The sequence below is a fragment of the Myotis myotis genome, unplaced genomic scaffold (genome assembly GCF_014108235.1).
Source record: "Myotis myotis isolate mMyoMyo1 unplaced genomic scaffold, mMyoMyo1.p scaffold_m19_p_12, whole genome shotgun sequence".
NCBI lineage: Eukaryota > Metazoa > Chordata > Mammalia > Chiroptera > Vespertilionidae > Myotis > Myotis myotis.
In genome coordinates, this window is record NW_023416316.1 from 16,430,757 (window position 1) to 16,443,716 (window position 12,960).

Here is a 12,960-nt window from a genome sequence, read left to right on the forward strand (position 1 = left end):
AGTTGTTCAAGGCAGCAAACTCCGGCATTAACCTATGCCGCCATCTTGGTTCTCCTTTTTTATGTCTTTAAAATAGGCCCTAAATTTTTGTACATTCAAAGACAAACTCATTGTCCATCACCTGTAAACAGTCTTCCTTTTTTCAATATTCCCATTCCTAATGATGGATTACTATTCTACATAGTTGGCCCTACCCCTTTCTTCTCCATCTGTCAATCACAGGATCCTTTAAAGGTAGCTTCCTCTTACCAGACACCAATAGTTTTAACTAGACACGTTACCTCATCTTGATTTTGAACATATGAAAGAAACTCGCACAATTCTTTGCATATGTGTGCAGCATGAATTTTCTTTTTCTTTTTTTTTTTTTTTTAATATATTTTATTGATTTTTTACAGAGAGGAAGGGAGAGGGATAGAGAGTTACAAACATCAATGAGAGAGAAACATTGATCAGCTGCCTCCTGCACATCCCCCACTGGGGATATGCTGGCAACCAAGGTACATGCCCTTTACCGGAATCAAACCTGGGACCCTTTAGTCCCTAGGCCGATGCTCTATCCACTGAGCCAAACCAGTCAGGGCATGAATTCTATTTTCCCCCACAAAACCTTAGTGTTCTAATTAATCCGTGTGGAGTGGCAGGGTGGTGGCCCACGGCAGCGTGAACTCTGTGTGACTTCCTAGTGGTAGACCCTAAAGTTTTTCAGACTTGTCAGATCAGCCATCATGTTTGTCACTCCACAGACTATTGATTGGAATTACCGATTAGCTTCCTAAGTCTATCAGCTAAAACGTGTGCATATATTAAAAAAAACTGCATTCATTTTGGAAGAGCAAGGTGTAGTGCAAAAGATGTGCTGTTGGATCCCAATAGTTGAGAATAGTCAATTACTATTCTTATTAATTGTTGTTCTTGACCACTAGTTTCTTTCTCATAGGTGGTGTATGATGGACTCTTTGGTACAAATACAAATTCAAAATTAAGAACATTATCTCTGCAATTTGTGCATCACATTTGTATAACGTAAGTTTTTCAAACTATTTGACTATAAAGATTTTAAACTGTTGGAGTGATCAAATGATTAAAGTATATCTTATCTAGAAAGAAATCATGTTTGCTAATCTTTTAAAAATTTCAGATTTTAATAGATTATTTTAATTTATTTCAGTTGTTTCTAATTATTTTAAGTATCTGAAAAGATATGTAATTATGAGAGTCTTATCTTGCTTTGTGTATGTGTGCTATTTTTTTTTTAAAGTTGCCCAGAAATCAAGATTAAGCCATTAGGCCCAATGCTTTTGAATGGCCTCACCAAGCTAATCAATGAGTATAAAGAAGTAAGTAACTTATCTCAAATTTTGTTAACATTTTATATTTTAAAATATTTTCTATGATAAACTTTCCTGGTCTTCTACATGTTGGTTTAGTTAGTTATAGGTTGATATTATTCCATCGTTTCTTAACATTTTTACTTGAAGTGGTGCCAGTTGCAGAAATTACTGGAATCTTTTTAGTTTTCTTTTGGAAATAAGTGTTAAAAACTGATATGAATCAGTTTTTATGAAAAAAGTCATCACTTTTTTAAATAACATTTTAAAAAACAAAGACATTTTATTCTGTTTTTAGGCACTGTGTAAAAATGGAGTGAAAATAATTAAATTTTATTATTTATTTATTTATTTTTAAAAAATATATTTATTGACTTTTTACAGAGAGGAAGGGAGAGGGATAGAGAGTTAGAAACATCAATGAGAGAGAAACATCGATCAGCTGCCTCCTGATCCTACTAGGGATGTGCCCGCAATCAGGATACATGCCCTTGACCTGAATCAAACCCGGGACCCTTGAGTCCACAGGCTGACGCTCTATCCACTGAGCCAAACCGGTTAGGGCTAAATTTTATTTTATGATTAATTTCTATATAGTTGATTTGGATTTGCTTATATATTGAGAAACAGTGTTAATTCTTAGGGTCTGAGATATTACTGATTCAGAATTCTGTTAAAACATGCATTCAGTAAATTTTTGATTCCTTAAGCTAAGTCAGATGAGGACTCTTTGGATTGTAGCATTTCGAATCCAATTATTATTAGTCCATGCAATATCACTCTTATCATCTCCAGTATTTCAGGGGAATTTACTTAAAAAATAAAGTCTCAAGAACTCCAGTTAGCATTATCTTCCTAAGTCTTAGTTAAACATGAATGCATGTTTGCAATAGTATAGTGATTGAGATTTTGCCACTTGGAGTCAGAATTGAGTTCAAATCCTACTTTTGTTTTTTGGTGAGTTACTTGCTTTTTTGGACCTTTGATTTTTATTAGAAAAATGAAAATAATACCATTTAGTTGGGTTATCGTGAACATTAAATGAAATATGCACATAAATTTTTCAGCACAATGAAGGCACCTTAGTAGATGTTATTATTAGCTAAAAGCTGTTAGTTGTGCAGTTATAACGCAGTTGAGCTATGGGGGCAGTGTTGGGCTGGCTGTCCTGTCTGCTATTGAAAGTGCTTGTGTGGTTTTTAAGGCCTAGGAACCAGATTATTTTTATGGCATACATAGTCAGATGCTTTGGATGGTTGGTAGATATAAAAATGCTTTGGGGCTTTTTAGGAGAATTTGTATATTTAAAAATAGATTAGAGAAGCCAGATAAACCACAGGGCCCTAATCTCCTTACTTGCAGGTGACACCTGCATGTCTTCCCAATGATGAATCCATAAAGTTGAATCCATGAGAGTGGTCATGCAGGTGTAGGAGAGTGAATCTTATGTTAAATGTACAAACTTCAGCTCACACAAATGCTATTTTTTCTTAGTAATCAGACAGACAATTGGTTTCCATTAAACCATGTAAAATATTTTTGAGGAGGCAACCTCACTAACATACTTGATGACTATGATCCCTTTAATTTTTTATAGTGGAAGACATGAAAAGTGCAGATTTTAAAGGAATCGCTCACTGCAATTTTGGGTGAAAAAGGGAGGATCTTAGCTTGTTTGATCAGTGGTGAATTTTCTAATAAGTTAATAAACTTTTTCTAACATGTTAAAGATGAATTTTGGTGTTTGCAGGTTACATAGTGTTGAAAAGAGCCTAAACTTAGCACTAGCTAAGAAACCTTTTTATATATAACCACTGCATTTTCTTTTGGGAGTGAGTTGGGGATAAAAGGTTTTATTTGTTTTTCCCTTTAATTAGTGTGATGAATTCTGGGTTTAGACTTGTTCTGTTTGTTTTGTTTGGATGCTAATATCATGCAGTTAGGCAGAGTGAGACCAGGTTTACCAAGGAATAAAGTAATGCATGTAATTGCAGCAAAAGGTTTTGCCGTTTACTGTGTTGTTGTGTTTTTTTTTGTCTGTTTTTGTTCTTTTTTTCTTCTTAATTTCAAGGACCCTAAGCTACTGTCAATGGCATATTCAGCTGTTGGAAAACTCTCCAGGTGAGTAAACTCTTTTTCAGTGAGAGATATGCTGTTGTATACTAAGAAAAGTTATGTGGCATTTAATAATGGATGGAGAGTAAGTTTGTGTGATTCTGAAAGGAAATGCATTTAATGGCCATAGGTTGTTTAGAAATGTCTTCCTTGTAGCAGGAAAATTATATGAGAAATTTTAATTTGCACTTAAAGATATGTTACCATGTTAAATAGTAGTCTTGAAATGAATTTTGAACTGGATTGTGTCATGATGGGTTACATTTTCTTGAATGCTAGAAACATTCCACCTCAGGTGTTCTTGTTGCTATGTACTATTAGTCTTTATAATCCCCATAAACAAGGTTTGCTAGTGATTTTCTTTTCTGATAGTGTTATATTAGGATTCCAAGTGGCCTGGTTTCCAAAGATGGATTTTTTTCTTCTGCTTAGTATGCTTTCCTCCTTCTAGTTCCTCCTGGTTTCCTTTCCTTCACTATATTTCAAAGCAGGGAAGTAGAGGTCAGCATCCTCAGTGGCACTAGGTGCTCCTTTTAGTCCTGATGCATGTTCTGCTTTGGCCTGTGTAGACTAGGTCTTGCTTTTCTTTCTATGCAGGGAAGGGAACTTCAGGGCTCAGAAAACCACCTGAGATCAGCTGATACAGCGCAGGCTTGTCAGCACACCTTGTCCATTGTCTGTTGGCATGAAGTAACAAAGCCCCTTATCACACTAGCCTTGTTTAAATAGCAATTTAGTCTTAATTATCTATTTTCTTTATATTAAAATCAGAAATATTAACTGAATGCATGGAATATAATGAAGAAAATATCTGGATAGTGTGTCTATTCATCAAGAGTTACTTGGATTAGACAGCTGAAGTATTAACTTTTTATTTATAAAAATATTTGGCTCTGTGGGTAGGTAAACTAATGATGCTGACATGATGTCCAGAGATGAAATTGCAGGCTCAGGAAAATTTGTATTTAATTTTATTTTCTTCCATGTCATGGAAACTTATGGTAGTAAAGGTAGTCTTGTATTCTCTTACAGTCGAATGCCCCATTTGTTCACTAAGGATATAGCTCTCGTGCAGCAGCTCTTTGAGGCCTTGTGCAAGGTAGGGAAACACCTGGCCAGTAATGCTTCCTGCTTAAATGCTCACCTGGAAACCCAATAAAGAGGGAAACACTTTTCATTATTGTTTAGGAAGAGCCCGAGACTCGACTTGCTATTCAAGAAGCATTATCTATGATGGTTGGAGCTTACAGTACTTTGGAAGGAGCACAGAGAACTCTCATGGAGGCACTTGTGGCTTCATACTTGATAAAGGTAGGTCCAACTATGTGAACTCTAATGGTTGGTAGTATATGCATCTTACTTTAAAAAAAAAAATATATGTTTATTGATTTCAGAGAGTAAGGGAGAGGGAGAGATAGAGACATCAATGATGAGAGAGACAAAATTAATTGGCTGGGAATTGAGCCAGCGTCCTAGGCATGTGCCCTGACCAGGAATCGAACCATGACCTCCCGTTTCATAGGTTGATGTTCAACCACTGAGCCACACCAGCTGAGCTAGATTCTTTTTCTGGCTGAACTTTGTATTCATAGATTATTAGTTTATTTAAGTTAACTTAATATACTTATGTAATTGAAACTTTGCTTTGGAGCCAGTTTTAACTTTAGAACTAATCTGAAAAAGCATGAGATATTTTGCTTCAAATTTTTAGGGATTCCAAGTAAACTCTATATTCCCTGCAAAATATCTAAATTTGACTCATGTGACTTTGAGTTTGAGAGTTAGAGAAACAGGTTGTAGCCAGAAACTCACGGTGACCTTGGTCCCAAGGTTGGGCTGAGGACGTGCATCTATAGAGAGAAAGTCTCTGGCTGTGGTCTTTGTAGGTTTTCCTGCTTTATTTGGAAGGTCCTCTTAGATCATAGAAGTACTTTTTAAGTAATATCACTGTCTAAAGACTTTTAAGCAACATGGTCAAAGATTTTGCACAATTGCTTTGTCTTGATTTTATTTATTTAGACATTTATTGAAATAGCAAATTAACTTTTGATTATATATAATTAATATGACTTATCCTGACTAGAATGAGTTGTTGGTAATTATTTTTAATCTGTGGGTGTTTTTGCGTGTGTTTGTATGTCATATAGCCTGAAGTTCAAGTTCGACAGGTGGCTGTGAAATTTGCCAGCACAGTGTTTCCCTCAGATCATATACCCTCCAGATATTTGCTCTTACTAGCTGCAGGAGATCCGTAAGTTTTTAAAGGTGTTAATTTTGAATTTGGGTTCATTTTAAATTTATTTAAGCATTACTAAAATTATGTTTAAAATGTTGGTCTATGGAATTTAGAAGCAATTTATTAAAGAGTTAAAAGTATGTCCCTTGGTATGATATAAATCTGTAGTCATAGCCTGTCTCTCTCTCTTTTTTTTTTTTGTGGGTAAAATTCAAAGATGCAAGCCACATGACTCTTCAGATCTCAAGAAATTGCCCCAAAGAAGTAATTTCTTATAATGTATCTTATGACCCTGCTCAGATAGCCAAGAATATATTTAAGGCATTTTCTCAAAACCTCAGCTGCCAAATATAATTGCTGTTCTTTGTCTTCAAATTATTATTCTGCAATTGGTAAGATTGATTTTTTATTCTTATTTGTCTGAAAGACGGGAAGAAGTTCATGGAGAAGCACAACGAGTATTAAGGTGTCTTCCTGGTAAAAACAGAAAAGAAAGTGCTTCTAAGCAGATGCCTTCTTTCCCAGAAATGGTATATTATATCCAAGAAAAGGTAAGGCATTGGACTTCAGATAATTAGTTTGAGTTATATAATGGCTGATGAAATTAAACATACATATTTTAGTGACACCTTTAAAATGTTATCATCACTAAGTGTTGAATAGTAGTAACAGTTCTAACAATGTCAATATTTACAATAAGAGGAAGGTACAGAATGAAGAGAAAAAAATTTATTTTCAAATGTAATTGATCTCTTTTGACCAAATCTACATTGGTTGCAATTTCTTTTATCTTCTTCAACACTTTGGCTGTATTTGAAATTTGTTCCCTTGGTATGACATGCTTCAAAATACATCTCCTTTTTATTTTTTATTTATTTTTATTTTTTAAATATATTTTATTGATTTTTTTACAGAGAGGAAGGGAGAGAGACAGAGAGTTAGAAACATCGATGAGAGAGAAACATCGATCAGCTGCCTCCTGCACATCCCCCACTGGGGAAGTGCCCGCAACCCAGGTACATGCCCCTGACCGGAATCGAACCTGGGACCTTTCAGTCCGCAGGCCGACGCTCTATCCGCTGAGCCAAACCGGCTTTGGCATCCTTTTTATTTTTAATGACATTACTTGAGGCATCATAAGTTTAAGAATGATGCAGGGAGCAGTTCAGATTTTTTCCACTGTGATCATAAGAGAACATCACATCTGCTTTTGCAAGTCATCTGTTTTGGCAGTGTTCTCTGTTGATAGATCAGAGAGTATTGGCAGTCCTGACCCCCAGCCCTTATCCTATTCTGCTGTTTATATCAGTGTTTCTTTGAGTATGATGAGGAGGGGTGGGGGAGGGGGTGTACTCCAGCATACTCTGCCTCTACTGGTGGTCCTAGCTTTGTGCTCAGATAGTCATCTGAAGGGAGTTGGAGGGTCAATACTAAGCATCCATGATTCTTTTCTCCATCGCACAGTTCTATTTGTGGTCAGAAGATGCTCTTGTGTGCATATTTTCTTCCTGCTTCAATTGTTAATAAAGAGTTGGCATGCAGTGGCCTGGGGTGGCTGTGTCAGTAGATGCCTGGAGTAGGTTTATTCTTTTTATTATTTATTTATTTATTTATTTATTTATTTAAAATATGTTTTATGGATTTTTTTGCAGAGAGGAAGGGAGAGGGATAGAGAGTTAGAAACATCAATGAGAGAGAAACATTGATCAGCTGCCTCCTGCACAATCCCTACTGGGGATGTGCCCGCAACCAAGGTACATGCGCTTGACCGGAATTGAACCTGGGACCCTTGAGTATGCAGGCTGACGCTATATCCACTGAGCCAAACCGGTTAGGGCAGGTTTATTCTTTTTAAAACAAACCAGTAAAAACATGAAGAAAATGCAACACACCTGTTATTTAGAGTGAGGGACATGAATAGTCAGCATGATTAATGGAAAAATGTTTTGACTAGAAAGAACCAGTTTCAAACAGTAATGCAGCTTGAAGTACAGTTATTTTCAAACTGAGGAAGGACATGCGCTCCATTTTTCAATAATTTTTCAGTGTTTGTTTTGGGCTTATTTTGTTAGGCTTCCCATCGAATGAAAACTCCAGCCAAGTACATGACTGGGACCACTGTCCTTCCATTTAATCCAGCAGCCTTTGGAGAGGTAGGATTGGCATATATTTCTATTTTGTGTTCTCTGAATATTCTAAAAGAGATGTCTGCAAATATTTTGTGTTCTAGATAAATTCATATTGTGGTGTCATTGTTCTTAATAGTTGTTTATTAGAAAAACAGTAATGGTAATTGGAATTATTTTAATTCATAGTGGAGTTGATAAATATATTTATCTCAGCTGAAATTCTCTTTGTGAAAGAACTGGATGCTCCACATTGATTACTCTTAAGATTTTACAGCAAATAGATTTGAATTTTAAAGCCAACAATATGTTGAAGTTGTTTGGATTATCTAGTTTTGAAGATTGGAGAGTGAGATTCACTTGTCATATTTACTAAGGGAAATTCTGTTGTTTAGGTCACTGACTTGCATTAATTAAATGACAAGAATAGGATTCCTCATAATGAAATTGCTGCCTGTCCTATCTTAGCTGTCAAGGAACGAGCTTCCAGAGGACTCCCGAGCAGCCAGTTTATATCAGAGGTTTTTATGGTGTCGTATTTGCTCTTCTGGAGATGATTGGAACCCGTTTTCTCAAATTCTTGTGTTAGTGGAGATTAAACACAACTTGACTTCCACAGGATTAGGTTATTTACCCCAGGTTTCTGCTCATTCTTTCTCTCTCTCTCTCTCCCCCTCTCCCCCCTCTCTCCTTCTCCTCCTCCCCCCCCCCCCCCACATCTCTCCCTCACTCTCTCCCTCCCGCACATACACACAAACACATACACAGAGTATTGTAATTTTTTTAGACTTTAGGAGTTGAGTTTGCATTTTAACTATGTTAAATGCCACTAAAGAACACTCTTTGGATTTATAAAAGCTTACTAGGTAAATTTTACTCCATTATGGTAATTTCAGTTAACATATTGGGTCATGTTTTTCAGTTTCTGTGGGCATTTTTGAATGGCTTTATGAAGAAGATAGAGGAGTCCAATCTGTCACTTGAAGAATATCCTCCCACGTTGATTTTTGGAGAAACTTACCTGGTATTCTTCTTTCTTCTGTTTTAGATAGTTCTGTACTTACGAATGTGCCTAGCTCACAGTGCGGGAGTGGTGCCCACCTCTCAGAGTTTGGCAGATATGCAAGATCATGCCCCAGCCATTGGACGCTATATAAGAACTTTAATGTCAGGCAACCAGGCAACATCCTCATCATCTTCTTCCAAGAGCGGAGAAACCAACCCTGTTCAGATCTACATCGGCCTGCTTCAGCAGCTGCTAGCCGGTGTTGGAGGTAGGAGGTTGTGATGCTGAGGACAGAGATTATAGCACTTGAGAAAAACATCGAATTTTAACCTCAGCTAAGAATTTATAGCAAAATTAATTTTCCTCTTCACTACTGTGACTGAACATTAGTCTTTGTTTCTTTTTCTAAACTTATCTGATTCATCCTTGATGCATTGTTTCTCTTTTCAGAAGTAAATGGTGATAATAGATAATATTTTTACTTGGGAAGTGGGTGTGAAAAACAGGCCAGCTTAGTATAGATAACCAGTCTGTGAATATGCTGTATTGTCACACACTATTTAGGTTAATTTTTCTTTTGTAGAACTAGGGACTGCCTCCTAAAGGAATTTAGTGATTCCTGATGTTTATCACTTCTCTTGAAATTAAAATGATTCTGAATTCTTACTTAGGTTTGCCAGTCATGTACTGTCTCCTGGAAGCTGTCTCAGTGTATCCAGAAAAGCTGGCTACCAAGTTTGTAGACAAAACAGAATGGATAAAGGTATACCCTGTGCATGTATCTTTCTCTTTGAGTCTGCATATTTTAAGACTCATGATTTTATCTTCATGTCTGTGTTCCTATGACCAGTTCTGTCTTTAGGTCATTTTGAAAACTCTCTCATCGTCAAACACTTACTGAGAAACATGTAGGTTGTTGCATCTCAGTGATCCATCTGGTGAGAGTGATAGATGAATTGAGAGTCATATGAGTACAAAATAATGATTTTTCTGTCTTTTAAAGTTTAACAGATTTATCTAGTTTAAGAAAAAAATATGTAAAATGTCTCCCACCTACCCAAATCCTCCAACTTCCTGTCCCTTCATCTCTCACTGACAAATATACATGGTCATCACTTATTTATAGGTGGTGTACCTTCTAGAGTTTACTAGGCATATATACACCAATAAAAATAAGCATTTTTTATTTTTATTCCTTCTTTTACAAAAGGTAGCGCAGTTGTCACTTGTTTTATACCTTACTTGTTTTACCTTCCACTGAAACATGGAGGTATTCCTATGTAACTACAGAGAAAGCATCCTCTTTAACAGCTTCATTGTTTTCCCCTGTATGAATGTACCATAATTTATATTAAATCCTTACTGATGGCCATTTAAGGTACTTCCAGTCTGCTGCAATGAACAATTGCCATTTTGAAAATGAGGAAGTATGTTTTTTAATGGGTCCCGCAGAAGTGGAGTTGAGTACATGCATTTTAACAATTTTGACAGTGCATATCCATATGAGTGGTACCAATTTACACTCTCACCAGCTGTGTTGGAGAATGTTTTCATCCCATCATCACAATAAAAGAATTGCCAGGTTTAGAAATAAATACAAGATGCTCAGGTAAATTTGAATTTCGGTTAAACAGTGAATAATTTTCTTGGTATGGGTATGACCCATAGAGTTTTTGTGCTACGTAATTTCAACTTGAGTTATGGTTAAATGTACAGATTATCTTTTTCTGTGTGAAAGCATGAATGGAATTGACCAAGAGGTATGAGTTTTATACTTCTGGAAAATCTGCTCTCATGAAATTTCTTCTCGTTTAAAAGGTTTTTATTCTTTGTGAATATTTGCTGATTTTAAAATGATGTTAGTGTTTTTGACATTTGATCTTGTAGATCAGGGGCCATCAAGCTCTAGTCCATGTGCCAAATCTGGTGTGTTTTTATATGGCCTACAGGCTAAGAATGGTTTTTACATTTTTAAATGGTTAAAAAAAACACACACAGAAACAAATAACACTTCCTGACATGAGATTTGAATAACACTTCCTGACATGAGACTTGGAATGTCCATAAAGCTGATTTGAAACACAGATACCCCTGTTTATTGTCTATGGCTGCTTTTGCACTGCAGTGGCAGGATGGGGTTATGACAGAGACCACATGGCCCACAAAGCCTGTTTGGCCCTTTACAGAAAACATTTATTGACCTCTGTTTTAGGTCATATGTGTATTAGTTCCACCTGTTTATACTGTCTGTCTTTGATGAAAATGCATAGATTTTGGTATATAATTCAACTTTCATTTCACTTTGAAATACCTTGTGTTTTTATGTCCAATAGATTGAACAATTTAATGTATCACTTATTTTAATCTTAAATGTTAGATGTTGTCAGCAGGAAGATATATATAAAAATATTTATTTTTCTATACCACTTAGAGCCTGATGAACAGCAGTAAAGAAGAGATGCGTGAACTGGCAGCGTTGTTTTATTCTGTGGTGGTATCCACAGTGTCGGGAAACGAGTTGAAGTTGATGATAGAACAGCTTATAAAGACTACAAAAAATAATCATGTATGTTACCAGTATGGTCTTCATTCTTTTTTGGTGGGAGATAGTGGAATTTTACAAAACATATCTAGTATATTTTTAGTTCTTGCATTCTCATTTGTAAAATGAACTTTTATGATTGTAAAGTTTAAATGAGATAATTGAATCAGTTCATTCAACAAATGAGTGCTTTGTGTCTGATTGGCACTGTTTTAGGTGTTAGGAATGAAATGGGGAGTAAATACATATGCTGCTGCCTATAATTGTGCCTCTTCTGTCAGTAAATACCACATGCTTTCAAATATTTTATTGCTTACTTTGTATTTGGAGGTTTGAGCAATTAGAAGTAGGATCTGTTTATTGTATTTGGTTGGCAATAGGAAGAAATTATGCTTGAAAATTATGATAGTGTAGTTGCATAAGTTACTTAAGTGCTATAAGCTAGAAGAAAGTTTGGGTGCTATAGGAACATGCAAGAGAGTCACCTCATCCAGAGTTGGAGTGGGAGTGGGATTAGGGAATCTAAATCTTGAAGTTAATCAAGACTTTGCTTAACTTCTTGGAATTGATCTGTGTTAGAAACTCAAAGTTTATCTTGTTCCCTAAACCTGATTCTTTAGCATCCAGTAGAACCTCAAAGATCACTTTATTCTTTGGCCTTATGTTTTGTTGGGGAGATGACTAATAAACACACAGTTATTTCAGTGTATTCTTGCACATGTAAGAGAGAGACAGAGACATATGCTATTGTGTTGTTAAACTCAGAGCCCAGAGATACAGCACGGATCCGTGCTCGCATTGGGATTCACCATAGGAAGATATTTGGCTAAAAAGAAAATGGGAATGGCAGAGCAACAAGACCTGGAGACAAATGCTGATTTCCTGCCTGAACAAGAGGAACTCATTCAGAGTGCCACAGAGACAATAGGTAGTTAATGTGTTTATGCTGATTGGGATGTCACAATTTTTGCATTAGGTTAAAATTAAATATAGCATTTTGATTTCTTTTTTAAAAAATATATTTTTATTGATTTCAGATAGAGGAAGGGAGAGGGAGAGAGAGAGATTGAAACATCAATGATGAGAAAGAATCATTGATTGGCTACCTCCTGCACATCCCCTTCTGGGGATCGAGCCCACAACCCAGGCATGTGCCCCCTGACCCGAATCAGACCCGAGACCCTTCAATCCACAGGCGGACATTCTATCCATTGAGTCAAACTGGATAGGACCATTTTTATTTCTTTTTACAGTAGTGAACTTTAAAGGCACAAGCCTTTGTGTAAACCTTACTTGATGCTAAATAAACTCTGTGTTTTAATAACAAAACTACCTTCTTTTGTCTTTACTGTATGTTTTACAACATGATTCTATTATGGGAAAAACTTCAAACATTAAAAAAAGACACTGCTTTATGCCCTGTTCCTACTGTTTTTTATCTGTTTATATACTTATATGTATAGCCCCTTTCTGTATTTACTAAGTAAACATTAATGAATTAAATAGAGGATACTACAGACTTTGATTTTGTTTTACTGTCTTTAAAAAAATCTTGAATACATTTCCTTGGTTTACAAGGATAATAGTATTTTCTTCTCAGTTTT

The 12,960-nt window shown here is 35.9% G+C and overlaps 1 protein-coding gene across 9 annotated transcripts in view; it reads left to right on the top strand.

Moving 5' to 3' along the window:
- Positions 1 to 12,960, top strand: part of ECPAS (Ecm29 proteasome adaptor and scaffold) — a 100,810-nt gene that overhangs the window by 48,860 nt on the left and 38,990 nt on the right. For 8 of the 9 annotated variants that reach the window (XR_004971180.1, XM_036330029.1, XM_036330030.1 and 5 more), the window contains 12 exons: positions 941 to 1,026; positions 1,262 to 1,340; positions 3,403 to 3,452; positions 4,479 to 4,545; positions 4,635 to 4,757; positions 5,594 to 5,697; positions 6,110 to 6,233; positions 7,755 to 7,835; positions 8,857 to 9,082; positions 9,486 to 9,577; positions 11,246 to 11,380; positions 12,122 to 12,284. Coding sequence is in view for 8 of the 9 variants with exons in the window: in XM_036330029.1 (XP_036185922.1) it covers positions 941 to 1,026; positions 1,262 to 1,340; positions 3,403 to 3,452; positions 4,479 to 4,545; positions 4,635 to 4,757; positions 5,594 to 5,697; positions 6,110 to 6,233; positions 7,755 to 7,835; positions 8,857 to 9,082; positions 9,486 to 9,577; positions 11,246 to 11,380; positions 12,122 to 12,284 (1,330 nt within the window). In the remaining variant the exon portion in view is untranslated. The remainder of the gene's footprint in view (positions 1 to 940; positions 1,027 to 1,261; positions 1,341 to 3,402; positions 3,453 to 4,478; positions 4,546 to 4,634; positions 4,758 to 5,593; positions 5,698 to 6,109; positions 6,234 to 7,754; positions 7,836 to 8,856; positions 9,083 to 9,485; positions 9,578 to 11,245; positions 11,381 to 12,121; positions 12,285 to 12,960) is intronic. The other variant, XM_036330033.1, reaches the window with a different exon arrangement.